Below are 17,250 nucleotides of genomic sequence, written 5' to 3' on the forward strand. Positions count from 1 at the left end.
TATTTTTACATGGTTTAGATGGGTAGAAAGTTGAATGAATAGAAATAATATGTTCAATATAAACTCAACTTCCTACTGTAGCAACTAAAATTATAGTTTTGTCTGACACTACACCATTTGACATTTTCTTTAGGTACATTTATTAAAAATGTCAGTAGATATATTTTTTCAAAACAAATATTACTATAATTAATATAAATATGATATTTTAACATTTTAAAATAAATGTTACCATATAGGTGAAACTAACTTAATGCAAAGTATATATTTTTAAAATGTTATTAAAAGTAAATTTATAAAAAATATATTGTTAATTTTTTTATTAATCACACTTTAATATTTTAAAAAAATCATGACAGCTTTTACTTTAAAAAAATATAAAACAAAAGGAATACACTATTAGAAAAACATTATTTTTTTTTTGCTTTTTTTTTTACAAAAAGTTGCTCAAAAAATATTTGCAAATTTTTATACGAATTGAAAAGACACAATTTTAAAAAATTATTATTATTTTTTATAAATAAAATTGAAAACACACCATTTAAATTTATAAAATCTCCTCGTTTTTATATTTGTAAATATTTACAATTTTTTATTTTAAAAGTAATCTTTGAAAATATGCATTGCACATATTTTGAAATAATTTTTATTATTTTAAAATTACCACAGCACACTTTTAATTAAAAATAATGCAAAAGAAATAAATAAAAAAATGTTAGGAGATACTTATTGGTTGATACATTAAGAAGTGTCATGCAGGTGGATAACTTTCATGCTATAAATAACATACTTTGCATAAATTTTCATTCATAATTTTAGTGGTAAGTATTTTATGAATGTAAATAATTATGGTTGATATTTTAGGTTGCATAAATAGTTACATGACAAAGGTATTTTTAATTGAAAAGAGTTGTAATGTTTATTAACGACCAGTTGTAGTTTATATCTTAATAGTAAAAACTCGATTCAATAATTGGTATTAGAGTTTGATTACGAATTTGATTATAAATTGAACTATTATTGAGAGTTGATCATTGTATTATAGGTGATATAATTATCTCGTAGTAGAATAAATAATCCAAATCACAGTTGAATGAAGATTAAATCTTTGAACTTGTTCATTGTTTCATGTTCGAATAATATTGTTGTCATTTAATTGTGTTAGTTTATTATTGAGTTAGTTTGTGTGAATAAATATGTGTGATCTTTATCTGATCTCCCTTTCATCTTGGGCTACCTTGGGGTCCTTAACAATATATGTGGTCTATATTACAAATAATAAATTATTGTTTGATGTGCATTCAATGTTGTTTCGTGTGTAGATTTATGATTTCATAAGAAATGCATTTATTTCTTTGAAGACTAGAGAGTATATTCAGGCTTATTTTCATATCTTTGCAGGTAAAGTTATAAACTGGGTTAGATTCAGATTTTTAAACAAACCATGAGAAAATTTTATAATTAACACTCCAATAAAAAATTTGTTAAATAGAAACTAATTTTAGAGACCAAAATAATTAATCACTATGTTGACTAATTTAGAAATCATTTTAAAAATTAAAAAAAAAATTATTAAGATCTAAAGTAGTTTATATTATTAATAAAAATTTATAAAATAGTTTTTAAATTGATATTTAACTATTAGCTACCAAGATTTTAACTACTAATTACTTATGTTCTAAATGAGTCTCTATTAATCTTTTAGAGACTAATTTAGAATCTAAAATATTAGTAGTTAAAATTTTGATAGCTAATTTAGATACTAATTTAAAAATTATTTTATAATATTTTATCAATAATAGAAACTGTATTTGATATCAATAATTGTTTAGTCTCTAAATTAATATAATTTAGTTAATATAGTAATTAATTATTTTTATCTTTAAATTTAGTTATTATTTAATGATTTTCTTGTAGTGTAAGAATATGTATACAAGTTAATAAAATTTTGGTGTATGAAAGATTGGTGGAGATTCAACCTATCTAACGCCATATGATGTAGAGGCTTTAGGCTCAGTAGAGTTTAGGAATATGGAAACGTTTTACATACTTAAATGGATTTCTTGGAGTAGTTTTACTTTCCTTATCACTTGCCAGTAAAAAAATCTAATTTCTCTAAAATAGTTACAAATTGTTACTCATAGATAATGCAACACCACTCTATTCATTCCATTTAGAGGATGAGAACATGTTTCTTATTTTTTACTTCTTATGAATAAGGGTTTAAGTATGAATAAATAATTATATTTTCTTTTCAAGTTTGAGCTCTATTTCTTAATTATTATTTTTCGTGCAAGTGTAAGGATTTGATTAAATTTTTAAGTGTTGTTTTAGATGAAAAATTAGAGTTAGTCCATCCATATAAAAAATTTAATCCTCTTTTACTTGTATCTCAACCTTTCTTTTTTATCGTTCATATTCTCAAATATGTACCTTTGGCTAATTTTGACTTATATGTTGAAATTTTGGGATTTGATTCTTCTAAAGTGAAATAATGTATTTTAAAAGATAAAGAATAACAATAAATTTTAATTATGTTTAAGTAACTTATAAATTTGAATATTTTCAATTAAATTGTTTATTAGAAATTTCATTATATTGAGTGCTTCAAATCTTTTTTTATTTTGATCAATGGGATGAATTGATTGTTACTTTTTGTCTTCTAATCTCTAACTCACTTATCAATTATCTCTTTCTCCAATTACCTTCAACTTGTTAGTAAACTTGCTCATTCCATTTCCAAGCACAAATTTATCAATGAATTAGAGGAAATTAGAGAAAGAATGTATGAGTTGATCCACAAGTTGAAGATAAACATACGAGATCATGTCATCGTTGATGACAAAATCAAATGCCAGGATATTTAGATGAAAGTGTTTTTTTAGCACTCAATATAACAAAAATATTTTAAAAGTGACTCAATTAAACTTATTATTAATAATAATAGTAATAATTGATTACAAAATTAATAATTGTAATTAAAATTTTAAATTTTGTTAAATATACATTTGATTTATCATAATTTTAAACTATTAAATTTATAAAGACGGGTTATTATTGTATTTTATTATTTAAAGTACATAGAATTAAAATGTGGTTTTGATTTATAGTCACATTTAGTTTTAATGGTATACCATCTTTGATTGCTTTATCCTTATTGACTTTAGGATCTATTGACTCTACTTGTATCTAACATATAAATAACATTCTAATAATTTATTATTTTTTATTAAAAAAATATAAATAACATTAAATTTATTATTTATTATTTCAAAAAATACATTAAATGATATCCCGAGAGTGAAAAAGTGGATGGATGTAGCAATTCAAGAAAATGTCGAGGAATCATCCTCAATAGGAAAAGAAGGAAAGTTTGTGATATTCATGAAAAACAAAGAGAAAAACAAGAACAATATCACAAATTAAAGTAGAAAATGGGTTAAGATTAGGAAATGTTAAGAACACACCATCTTTAAAAACAATTTAATAGATAAGTGCAAGAATGATTTACTACTTGAAGAATTTTTTCAAGATAAGAATCAAATAAAATTTTCACACTCTCAAAATATTCTCACAAAATAAGTTTTTACAAGAGAGGAAGTCTTTATATATAAGTTTTATAATTCATCCAAACTTATGAATAATGAGTGAAAATATTGTGACCACAAAATTAGAAAACCCTAACTGTGATGACAAAGTAACTATTATATTATTATGAACACAAGCCTTAATGATTACAATAAATTAATGATTAAGCTAGTGATTACACCTAATGTATCTCTAATTTTATGATTAGTACAAAGTTAACTTTCTATTTTTTGTTTGTGTGTTTGGAATATCCAAGACACTTAAAAGTCATGTGAAGTAATTACAAGCTTTACAAGTACTTATCACATGTATAAGAAGTTACAACTAAGGAAAGTATTCTTCTAAATGTGTCTTTCGATTTTTTTGTTATCCACCCTTTAGTATTTTTGAATATTCTAAAATATTCTAGAATCTTCTAAAAAATTACAACTAATTTTGCTTCTAAATTTTTTCTTCAATTATCTTCAATCTTCCCTTTGTAAAATTTCCTCTAAATATACTTCTAATTTGTTCCTCTTTTTATTCTTTTTGTTAGCACTCCTTAATCATCTTTTGAATTCTACTTTCTTCTTCTATATGTTTATTCTTCGCGTAATCACATTAACCTAAAATAAATAAAATGTAAAATTGTGTATTTGCAACAAAATAATTGATCATGGTAAAAAATTAGACCAATAGTGTATATATTTCAATTCTATTCTTGTGAAAAAAAATGTATTGTTAGAATAGTTTAAAATATAAATTTTCAATTATAATTACCTAAAACATATGTACTTCAAGATTTATTCTCATAAAAGACACAAACACTACAAGAAAATTCGGTATTACATACAACACAAATATGTATATAAGACACCAAATTTGTATGTAAAACATAGTTACATACGAATTACATACAAAAAAAATTCATATGTAAAACTGTCGTAGGTAACTGTTACATAAATCCATATGTAAATTACATACGGATATATCCGTATGTAAAATCCGTATATAATTACATACATATTTTTTTGTATATAATTGTCTTATGTATTTACATATAGATTAAAATCTGTATGTAATGTTCCAATTTTAATTTTTCCCAAGCCAACTTTATGAAGTTGACATATATATTCAAAATTATGATGATAAAAATATTTTTTAAACTATAAGAGGTTATAATAAATAACAATGAATGTGAAAAAAATTTAATCTAATTTTATCAATGTGATATTATAAATATTCAAAATATCTAAATATAGAAAGAAAACATTTAATGAAACAAAATTCAAATACAATACAAAGTGTCTTAACAAACTAATAATTATAAAATTTGAAATATAAAATGATGAAATGTTTCACTAAACAAACTTATTTTGTTTGAAGAACACTAAGCAAAGTATTTGTTTGAAGAACACTAACCAAAGTAGATACTTTGGCGATTTATTTGCATAATTTCGAGCAGCTTTATCCCATATTTCCTTCACCTCTGTTGAAGTCAGTTCACATCTCTTAGTAAAAAATTCAGACCATTTCAGGTGTAAGGCAAGTGGGATGTTGTCATCTGCATTACAAAATGCATAATTAATTTGAAGCATTTGTGTTAGGCTATGATGGTGACAAAACAAATCTATATTATAAACCTCTAAATATTAGTCTTCAAATTTAGTTTTTCACCTTGATCCTCAATTATAGGACAACTTGAAGCTACATTTTAATATTTTGTTAGAATATATATTTAAACATAAAGTAACACTAGACAAATATAAGGTACTTATGTTCGTACATACAAAGGAAATAAAAATCATCCTTACCAATACTTCATCTTTATAGTCTGAAAAAGTTGCTGCTAAATCTTGCAGGCCTATGATACACGAAATTCTTTTCCTCTATAGTAAGACAAACTACACACATATATATATATATATATTAAAAAGATACGTAACAATATATCATGAGATTTTTTTTTTATTTTCACATTTCTACTACAATAAAGGTAATTTTATTTCACTAGCGTATGATACTGCAATGTATTATAAAAATGATGTTCCAAATAATCTATTACAACTAAACTAACAAAATCGATAGAATTCGGGAGAGTGTGATAAAAAAAGAACATAATTAGAATGCTATAAGAAAGGAGTCAACACTTACAAATGGTCACAACAGTAAATATCAAACTTATCCCAGCAGAATTTCCTGCCATTAAAACTCCAAAAAATTGTGAATTAGAATTCCCAAAATATGATGTAGGTATACGAAACAATACAATGTGCAAGAAAAAAAGAAATCTGCCCAATGATAAGTTATCTTTAATATCCATTATTTGACACTAAAATTCATATGCTTATGCTTAGTGTTAATTTTTTCCAGCCCAGTCTTGTATGCATGTTGTCATCCTTTCCGTATGTTCTTCCTAGATAATATATCCATTAACTACATATAAAGCTCCAATACATCTAAAATCTTAGACTGTAATGCCATTATTGCTGACACATCCCAATTTCAATGGTCATAAAAAAAATCTACCCTAGCATTGAATGAAACTGTTTCTTTAAACTTCCATTTAACATTTAAAAAGGAAAAATAATAACCAACAATCCCTAATACATGTCTTCTAAATTACATTATACTAGAAAATTACATCCCCCTAAACCACCAAAGCAAAAGGTGAACTCATATTGAGAATTCGTTCAACTTTATTTGTCAGTTCCACACACGAATCAAGTGGCTCCGCCAAATCTAAGACCCCATATTGTCTAGAACCTTTGACTGGTTGAGCTGAAACCAAAAGACTTTCATGTCAACAAAAAATAATTGATAAAAATAACATCCACACATATCACATGCAAACAACAACATGTATGTCACACATTTACATTCTTCATCAGTTCTTCACCACTAATTTTATTCCACACAAAAGAACATGAATTTAGCATTACAATTACAAAAAATTTGAATTACACTTTACAATGATAGGCATATGCATAAAGAACACGCTTTGTTAATCCATACTTGCATACCACATGCAAGAAAATACCCAACCAAAAAAGTAATATTAACTGCAAAAGGAGAAAAGCAAAACCTCTAAGTTCACAGATCATAATAAAAAACAAGAACTTCAAAACCCTAGGTAACAAAAGGGTAAAAGGAAGCCCTTTTTGGAGCAAACGGTGATTTCGAAGGAGGGGTCAACACTGACGTATATGGCGTTGTCGTCGAAGTCCTTTGACCGGTAAGTAATATAGCCGATATTATCGCGGTCAATGCGGATGTGGGAGATGACATTGTAGATCTCAAAGCGAGACTTGAGATCAAGGACGAAGCAGTCTTGAGGGAGGCCTATTACGACCACCGCAGAAGGCGACGTAGGCCTCATCGTTGGTCTCTCCTCCTCCACGGGCTCTGGTAAGGGACAACGACGCTGTTCCAATCCAATATTATTCTGATTAAAGAACGGAAGCAGACGACACTGCTCTCCATTTTCTTTTCTTCATGGTTTCTCTTTCTCGTTCTCTATGTTCAAACCCTAATTGAATAGCATGGTAAGACCAATAATTAATTTTTTTTAAATGCATTAAATATATCAATGTCTCAATGTTATCCGTATGTAACTATTTCCATTTTTTTAATTAAATATGTAATATATTATATACGGATAGAATCTGTATGTAACAATTTTTGTTTTTTAAATTAAAAATGTAATGTTGTATATACATATATGATTCGTATGTAATTCACTTTATGGTGTCAAAATTACATACAGATTATGTCTGTATGTGTATGTGAATATCTATATGTAACGCTGAATTTACATACGGATTTATATCCGTATGTAATAAATAATTTCTTTTTAAATTAAAAAAATATTTTACATAAAATTGACAAATATACTTAGGGTTTAGGGTTGTGTGTACTTTTTATTTAATACATAGTCCTTACATATATATATATAAAAGATATCTTATTTTGTATACATATGTTTCTATTTTTTTTATTAATCATATTTTAAAGTTTAAATTTATAAAAAAAAAACAAAAAAAAATATAGTTAAACATATATCTACTAAAATAATTGTATACATTATTGCTCTACAATAGAGTTGTATTAGTTTTTTTTCTCCCTTCCATGCAAATTTGTAATATCTCTCCAACATTATTTTGATTCAAATTATAGATTACAAATCACATATAAAAAATACATATATTTTTATTTAAATAAACATATAAATTAAAAGCACTACAAGAAAAATGTGAATTACATACGGATCAAAATCCGTATGTAAACGGGTATTACGGATTTTTTCGTATGTATAACTCAAAGAAAATTTAACCACTACACCAAGCAAATACTCTAGTATGATTATGATTTTTATTATACTTATTATTATTAACAATATTAATATTAATAATATGAATATAATATTAATAATATGAAATTAATATTAATAATATTAATACTATTAATATTAATACTAATAATATTAATAATAATACTAATAATATTAATAATAATATTAATAATATTCATATTAATAATATTCATAATAATATTAATAATATTCATAATAATATTAATAATATTCATAATAATATTAATAATATTCATAATAATATTTATAATATTAATAATAATATTTATAATATTTATAATAATATTAATAATATTTATAATAATATTAATAATTTTAATTATAATAATAATATTAATAATGTTAATAATAATATTAATAATATTATTATTATTATTAATAATATTAGTAATAATATTAATAAATATTAATAATATGAATAATATTAATAATATGAATATAATATTAATAATAATAATAATAATGTTAATAATAATATTAATAATCTATACCTATATATAAAGGGGATTCCTCTTTAACTGCTCTAAAAAATTTTCCTATTTTATCCTTAGATTAATATTTGATTTTATTTCATTATTTTGGTTATGGCGTCATTTCCTACTTTTTAAAAATATTTGAAATAGATTATCGATTTTGAATTGAAAGATATGATTTATTTTGAAATTGCATAAATGAGGGAGTGTCTGTTAAAATTATGAGAGAGAAACAAAAATTAGGAAACGTGAGTAGTGGCCAAAGTAGTGACAACAATTTTGAAATGTAACATCTTCTTTTAACTTCTTTCATAAATATTTTAACTCCCCACTTTGCGTTAACCTCAACGATTCCCCTTTAACTGTTAACTCCTTATTTTAAATCCTTTAACAATGCTCCCCCTTTAACTCTTTATTTTAAGTCACTAACACCTAACCTTCTCCGGAGAAATTATTACTTCTATTTTTTGGAGAATAAGAAGAAGGCGAAAGAAAGAGGAGTGTTCTTCTGTATGTTCCTTATTTTTGTTAGTATGTTTCCTCCTCTTAACGAAGAGTGACGAAAACGAAAAATGGTTCCGATGGACTTATTGGAAAGAAGGCTTAACATACACAATTCAAAGGTACCATCATTGAGTCAACCACGTAATTGAAAGGGAAACAGGAGCAACTCCGTGACTCTATCATTGGTGCACGCTACTCTGCTCCAATCCACGCTACTGCCGCTTACTAATGCCATAACAACTCCCCTTTCTATTATTTTGTTGTTGTTTCAGTTTCGTTCTTTTATAATAATTTATTATGTACGTCTCTCTCTTCTTTTCCCTTTCTATCTTTTGTTTTCTTTCTATTGGTTCTTCTATAATAATTTATTATTTACGTCAAGGCTTAACGTGCGCAATTCAAAGGTACCATCACTGAGTCAGCCACCTAATTGAAAGGAGACAAGCGCAACTCTCCGTGACTCGATCATTGGTGCACGCTACTCCGATCCAATCGGTGCACGTTACTCCCGCAAACTAATGCCATAACAACTCCCCTTTCTATTTTTGTTGTTGTTTTTGTTCGTTCTTTTATAATAATTTATTATTTACATCTTTGTCTTCTCTTCCCTTTCTATTTTTTTTATGGTTCATTCTTCTATAATAATTTATTATTTACGTCTCTCTCTTCCCTTTTTTATCTTTTATTTTGTTCGTTCTTTTATAATAATTTATTATTTGCGTCTCTCTCTCCTCTCTAGTAATTATCCTCTCCAGTAACTATACCGACCTTTTTAAAAAATACCATTATCTTTGAGTTGATCTGAGTTCTAATGGGATCATTCATTTTTTAAATTGTTTTTGTTCAATATTTATGTAATATAAAAATGTGTATATTTAATTGTTGTATAATAACATAAACGGTTAGTAGATTTTAATTTTCTAAAAACAAAAAGAATTTAACAAATAAATAAATAAATCAATAGATACAAGTTTATTATTTGTTTTTTTAATTTTTTTTATTCGCTGTTAGTTTGAGATTTTATAGAAAAAGGGTGTTGATTATTAATGTGTTAAAATAAATAATTAATATCATTTTGAAAAATTAATATATTTTGATGTCATAGATGAAAATCTTTTATTGTTAAAGATCCACTTTTTTGTGAGTATCATTTGGAAGTAAAATATTTTATTCGTTCTCACTTAAAAGAGAGATTGGTACATTATTAAATAAGCATATTTTTAATTTTAAAATTTTATTTTATTTGTTCTCACTGGCAGGAAAGTGGAGAGATTGATGCCTTTTATTAGGAAAGAGTGAAGAGAGAGGTGAAATGTGAATTGTGAGAGGGAAATAATATAAAAAACATCTTAATGTCTCCAAAATCCTAATTTTAAGATTTTGAAACTGTATTGTTGTCACTTCACCAGGTCTTCCGTCTGAAATTGTGTATTGTTAATTTTCTTCATATTTCATCTCTTTTATTTATCTTATTTTGCTTTTCCTACTTCTGTAATGTATACATTTTATTTTATTTTTTTCAATAGAAATATTTAGTTTATTTTATAAATTAATAACTTCAATTTCTTTACTCATTAAGAATCACATTGTTAAAATATTAAGTTCTTCAATAATATTGATAAAAAAATATAATTATTTTAAACATATTTAATTAAAAATAAATATAAATATAAGTAATAAAAAAATTAACACAAATAATAATATATTATTTAATTTGATTAAATTTTGTATTTAATTATATAAAAATAAAAAAAATAAAAAATGCGGATACATAGGCGCTCTCGGATCTGTGTGCCCGCTAGTAATAATAATATTAATAATAATAATAATATTAGTAATAATATTAATAAATATTAATAATATGAATAATCTATACCTATATATAAGGGATTCCCTCTTTAACTGCTCTCAAATTTTTTCCTATTTTATCCTTATATTAATATTTGGTTTTATTTCATTATTTTGGTTATTGCGTCATTTTCTATTTTTTAAAAATATTTGAAATAGATTATCGGTTTTGAATTGAAAGATATGATTTATTTTAAAATTATGGAGAGAAACAAATATTAGGAAACGTGAGTAGTGGCCAAAGTAGTGACAACAATTTTGAAATGTAACATCTTCTTTCTAACTTCTTTCATAAATATTTTAACTCCCCACTTCTTGGGTTAACCTCCACGATTTCCTTTTAACTGTTAACTCCTTATTTTAAGTTCTTTAATAGTGCTCCCCCTTTAACTCCTTATTTTAAGTCACTAACATCCAACCTTCTCAGAAGAAATTATAACTTTTACTTTTGGAGAATAAGAAGAAGGCGAAAGAAAGAGAAGTGTTCTTCTATATGTTCATTCTTTTTGTTAGTATGTTTCCTCTTAACGGAGAGTGACGAAGACGAAGAATGGTTCCGATGAAGTTATTGGAAAGAAGGCTTAACATATGCAATTCAGAGGTACCATCACTGAGTTAGACACCTAATTGAAAGGGAGATAGGCGCAACTCCATGACTCGATCATTGGTGCACGCTACTCCTCTCCAATCGGTGCAAGCTAGTGCCGCTTACTAATGCCATAACAACTCCCCTTTCTATTTTTTTGTTGTTTTTGTTCGTTCTTTTATAATAATTTATTATTTACATCTTTGTCTTCTATTCCCTTTCTCTCTTTTTTTGGTTCATTCTTCTATAATAATTTATTATTTACGTCTCTCTCTCTTCTCTTCCCTTTCTATCTTTTGTTTTCTTTCCGTTGGCTCTTCTATAATAATTTATTATTTACGTCTCTCTCTTCCCTTTTTTTTATCTTTTATTTTGTTCGTTCTTTTATAATAATTTATTATTTGCGTCTCTCTCTCCTCTCCCGTAATTATCCTTTCCAGTAACTATACCAACCTTTTTAAAAAATACCATTATCTTTGAGTTGATTTGAGTTCTAATGGGATCATTCATGTTTTAAATTGTTTTTGTTCAATATTTATGTAATATAAAAATGTGTATATTTAATAGTTGTATAATAACATAAACGGTTAGTAGATTTTAATTTTCTAAAAACAAAAAGAATTTAACAAATAAATAAATAAATCAATAGATACAAGTTTATTATTATTTTTTTTTAATTTTTTTTATTCGCTGTTAGTTTGGGATTTTATTGAAAAAGGGTGTTGATTATTAAGGCAGTGTTAAAAGGGTGTTGATTATTAATGTGTTAAAATAAATAATTAATATCATTTTGAAAAATTAATATATTTTGATGTCATAGATGAAAATCTTTTATTGTTAAAGATCCACTTTTTTGTGAGTATCATTTGGAAGTAAAATATTTTATTCGTTCTCACTTAAAAGAGAGATTGGTACATTATTAAATAAGCATGTTTTTAATTTTAAAATTTTATTTTATTTGTTCTCACTTAACTGACAGGAAAGTGGAGAGATGGATGTCTTTTTTATTAGGGAAGAGTGGAGAGAGAGGGGGTGAAATGTGAATTGTGAGAGAGAAATAATATAAAAACATCTTAATGTCTCCAAAATCCTAATTTTAAGATTTTGAAACTGTATTGACTCCATGACTCGATCATTGGTGCACGCTACTCCTCTCCAGTGCAAGCTACTGCCGCTTACTAATGCCATAACAACTCCCCTTTCTATTTTTTTTTTGTTTTGGTTCGTTCTTTTATAATAATTTATATTTACATCTTTGTCTCCTCTCCCCTTTTTAACTTTTTTTTTTCAGTTCGTTCTTCTATAATAATGTTCTTCTATAATAATTTATTATTTACGTCTGTCTTCTTTTCCTTTTCTATCTTTTTTTCTTTTTGTTGGTTCTTTATAATAATTTATTATTTAGTCTCTCTCTCCTCTTCCCTTTTTATCTTTTTTTTGTTTGTTCTTTTATAATAATTTATTATTTACGTCTCTCCTTTTCCGTAACTATATCAACATTTTTTAAAAATACCATTATCTTTGAGTTGATTTGAGTTCTAATGGGATCATTCAATTTTTAAATTGTTTTTGTTCAATATTTCTGTAATATAAAAATCTGTATATTTAATTTTTTTTAAAAAAATAATTTAACAAAATAAAATAAAATCAATAGATACAAGTTTATTATTTGTTTTTTTTAATTGTTTTTATTTGCGGTTAGTTTGGGATTTTATAGAAAAAGGGTGCGGATTATTAAGGTAGTGTTAAAAAGGGTGTTGATTATTAATGTTTTAAAATAAATAATTAATATTATTTTGAAAAATTAATATATTTTGATGTCATAGATGAAATCTTTTATTGTTAAAGATCCATTTTTTTTAGTATCATTTGAAAGTAAAATATTTTATTTGTTCTCACTTAATGGAGAGATTGGTACGCTAATTTTATTTTTTGTTATCATCTAACTGGCAGGAGAGTGGAGAGATTCGTTACTTTTTCTGTTTTAAACTAATATTCTTCTTTATTAAATAAGCATATTTTTAATTTTAAAATTTTATTTTATTTGTTCTGCAGGAAAATTGAGAGATTGGTGCCTTTTATTAGGGAAGAGTGGAGATAGAGGCGTGAAATGTGAATTTATGGACAGTTACTTTTTTTTAGGCAAAAGAGTGATATATAAAAAAACTGTGAAAGAGAAATAATATAAAAACATATGTCTCCAAAATCCTCCAAAATCATAATTTTGAGATTATGAAAGAGTGATATATAAAAGAATTGTGAGAGAGAAATAATATAAAATCATGTTAATGTCTCCAAAATCCTAATTTTGAGATTCTGAAACTGTATTGTTATTCTTCCATCCCTCAATATTTCATGACCGCCACTTCACCAGGTCTTCCATCTCCTCAATGCTTCAAAAATCCTAATGTTGAGATTCTGAAATTGTGTATTGCTAATTTTTTTCATATTTCATCTATTTTATTTATCTTATTTTAAACATATTTAATTAAAAATATAAATAATAAAAAATTAACACAAATAATAATATATTATTTAATTTGATTAAATTTTATATTTAATTATATAAAAAAATAAAAAATAAAAAATACGGATACACGAGATTGCCTGTGTGCTCGCTAGTATTAATAATATGAATATAATTTATTTTATTATTATTAATAATAATTATATTAATATGTATAAATTATGTTAATAATAATAAGTATAATAAAAATGATAATACGACCAAAGAACTTGTCTGGAGATAGGGGTTAACTTTTTTTTTTTTATAAATTTGTTATACATGAGTACGGGAAATTTAGTGGCAAAAACGTAACCATTAATTAGTTGTTGACTGGTTTCTGCTTGAACTTTTCTCTTCTATTTCCCATTTTGACTCAAATTTGGAAGTGTTAAAATTTCAACTCCTGCTAAAATGAATTTCAACACGGATTATATGAAGTAATAACAAAGTGTCTCACGGCTCCATTTGAAGCTCAACATAACATGATTAGCAATACCATTGCATTTCCTTGGAGTATTCTTGGACCCTTCCTTTGTCCCGTCACATGCAAGTTGCTCTCTCTCCCTTACTCTCACATTTATTTCTCTGATTTTGTGCCAAGGAAAGAGCATAAACAAGTCAATGGGGAACTTTTGGAGTCTTCAATCAGCTTCTAAACCTGATGATCATCCCAACGCGAAGAACCATTTAGGTAATTATGGTTCTTTTTGTTTTTTTAACTGTTAATTGCAAGCGTAGGTGCATCCTATGGTCATCAGTTTTTTAAACAAATCTATAAGTCAAACGCGCATAGTAAAACAATATTAGCTATGGTTTATGAAATAATTGATACTTTGAAGTTAAGTAAATGGGCATCGTTTTTTGTACTTTACATGAAAGTTTGTTTTGCTGTGACGATGTCTCAGGGAGGACTCAGTTCTCTGCCGGTCTCAGCAAGACAAGACTTATACAGAATAGTGATTCTACTTCTCGTGGGTGTAGAAGTGACTTTGGAGGAAGCAGTAGTCTGTTTGGGCAAAGTAGTAGCAATAATCACACATCAGGAAGTAACACTAGCACGTCATTTTGGGGCTCTGAGAATAGCCAGGCCTCTGGAGTCAGAGATGGAGAGGAGTTTCCTCATGGTGAGATCTTGAATGCTCCAAACTTAAGAGTATTAACTTTGGCAGAATTGAGGGCTGCTACCAAAAAATTCAGAGCTGACAGGGTGATAGGAGCGGGGGCTTTTGGTGCAGTATACAAGGGTTTGATTAGAGGAGAGGGATTGACTATTGCCATCAAGAAATCGAATCCCGGAAGCTTTCATGGAGTTGCGGAATGGCAGGTAAGCGTTGATATCATTCTTAAGATTTAAAATTTTTGTTTGATTATCTTCTTTATGCAGACAGAGGTGAATTTCTTAGGGAGGCTTTCTCATCCCAACCTTGTTAAGTTGCTGGGATTTGGGCGAGAGGATAGTGAGCTGTTCCTGGTGTATGAATTCATGCATCGTGGCTCCTTGGATAACCACCTATTTGGAAGTAAGAAATGCTGCTGCTGGTAGCATCATGCATACCAATTATGCGGAATTGATTTGTCATTTTCTCTGATTTATGCACACGATTTCTCTTCGGCATGCAGGAGGTGCAAATGTTCAACCCCTTTCTTGGGATACAAGGCTAAAGGTTATGATTGGAGCGGCTAGGGGACTTAATTTCCTTCATTCCATGGAAATGAAAATTGTACATAGAGATTTTAAACCCTCAAATATACTCCTTGACGAGGTAAGTTTTATTTTGACTTGTTTGAATAACTTTTCTTTTCTCAACGTAGTGTTAGCATGGTATTGAAAGATTTCACGTCAGTGAAATAAAAAAATCTTTAGTTTTTGCTTTTGTGACAGACATTTACGGCAAAGTTATCAGACTTTGGCTTAGCCAAATCTTTTTCTTCGATTGATCAGACTCACGTATCAACACGAGTTATGGGAACAGGAGGCTATGCTGCTCCTGAGTATGCGGCAACAGGTAATATCCACAAATTTTCTCTTAAACATTTCATAAACCTTTTGTAAACGAGACTTGATACTAAATGTTCACATGTCTATTGTGTAGGTCGTTTGAGAGTGAAAAGTGACGTGTATTCATTCGGAATTGTTTTGACGGAGGTGCTGACAGGGGTGCGCTTGCGGATGCTAAATTCCTTCACGGATTGGGCCAAATCAAATCTACTAAATAGAGCAAAAATAAGAAGCACTATGGATGCAAAGTTGGAAGGAAAGTATCCAACCAACTTAGCATTACAGGTAGCTCAACTAGCTCTCAAATGCATCCAAAGAGATCCAAAAGTGAGGCCATCGATGAAAGAAGTTCTTGAAAGATTGGAACAGATTGAAGCAGCTAATGAGAAACCTGTTGGTAACAATTATAACAGAAAACGGGTTAATCGTTCCCAGGTAGTTCAACAACGCGATCAGCCAAATGGTGCTCAGTAGGTAGTGAATTGAATTGAACCCTTCAGCACCATATTCCCTTGTAGTTGATGCATTGTGGACTTGAAGAGCATATTGCTAAAGTGCCTCTGATGTAGTGGCCTACTAGAGTTGAGTTCGTATACAATAACACATGCAAATGTCATGCGTGTGACCAATTTATTGGGCTAGAAGTATTTCTTTATGAACTAGAAGGCAATTATACAGTTTAAATAATGTTTTCTTTTTTTTTCAAGTTTTTTATTGGTAGATATGAAAACAAAATTGAGTAGGTATGGTGAAAAAGAAAAGAAGTATGACATAAATTTATATAGAAAAGCTAGTTTGGAGAAGAGGTTTTATACTAATTATTCTATGTATTTGGTTATCTCTATTATCTAGTTAAATAATACTCATTGGTATTGTTATTGTTGCTGAAAAAAACATTTTTTATAGATTCGTTGAGGATCTAAGAAAATTTGTACTGTATTCATTAATTATTATTAGTGAAAGTTTTGACTTAAAAGTTTTGATACATTCTAATTTTGTTTCTTTTTTGTTTGGTGCATCTAATTATTTTGCCTATCATTTTATTTGTTGCTTGATATTTTTTGAGCTTACATTATTTATGCAGGAAAAAATTGACCTGAATTTTTCTTCTGCTTATTTTTTTTATTATCTTCCCAACAACTCGTATAAGAGTTCCCGTTAGGAGCTTTGACTTGTGCTCTAAAGATGGAAGATGATGATGGTACAAGAACCATAATTAAACTAGATTCTACCAATTATTTAATGTAAAAATATCAAATGGAAGATTTGTCATGAAGATTGTATTGGATGATGAGTTACTTGTATTTTTGTTGTTTAACTTATTACCAGGAAGTTGAGATACTTTGTGGTATCTCTAAGCAATTTTGTCCTCCAAATGAAAAATTGACTTTTGGC

General features: G+C 27.0%; 1 protein-coding gene across 2 annotated transcripts; it reads left to right on the forward strand.

Annotated features, from left to right (window-relative positions):
• The first annotated feature begins 14,347 nt into the window (after window positions 1-14,347).
• LOC137805890 (putative serine/threonine-protein kinase PIX13) lies at window positions 14,348-16,674 on the forward strand. 2 transcript variants are annotated; one of them, XR_016519225.1, is made up of 6 exons: window positions 14,348-14,547; window positions 14,762-15,180; window positions 15,241-15,376; window positions 15,477-15,619; window positions 15,721-15,862; window positions 15,950-15,974. XR_016519225.1 is itself a non-coding variant. In XM_090299640.1 (6 exons), the coding sequence occupies exons 1-6, from the start codon at window positions 14,478-14,480 to the stop codon at window positions 16,327-16,329; spliced, it is 1,272 nt and encodes a 423-aa protein (XP_090155766.1). In that variant the 5' UTR covers window positions 14,348-14,477; the 3' UTR covers window positions 16,330-16,674. The 2 variants fall into 2 exon arrangements, 1 of the variants encoding a protein (XP_090155766.1); XM_090299640.1 differs by having other exon boundaries at window positions 15,739-15,862; window positions 15,950-16,674.
• Window positions 16,675-17,250: the final 576 nt, after the last annotated feature.

Source organism: Phaseolus vulgaris, chromosome 3 (assembly GCF_051622355.1).
Source record: "Phaseolus vulgaris cultivar YP4 chromosome 3, ASM5162235v1, whole genome shotgun sequence".
NCBI lineage: Eukaryota > Viridiplantae > Streptophyta > Magnoliopsida > Fabales > Fabaceae > Phaseolus > Phaseolus vulgaris.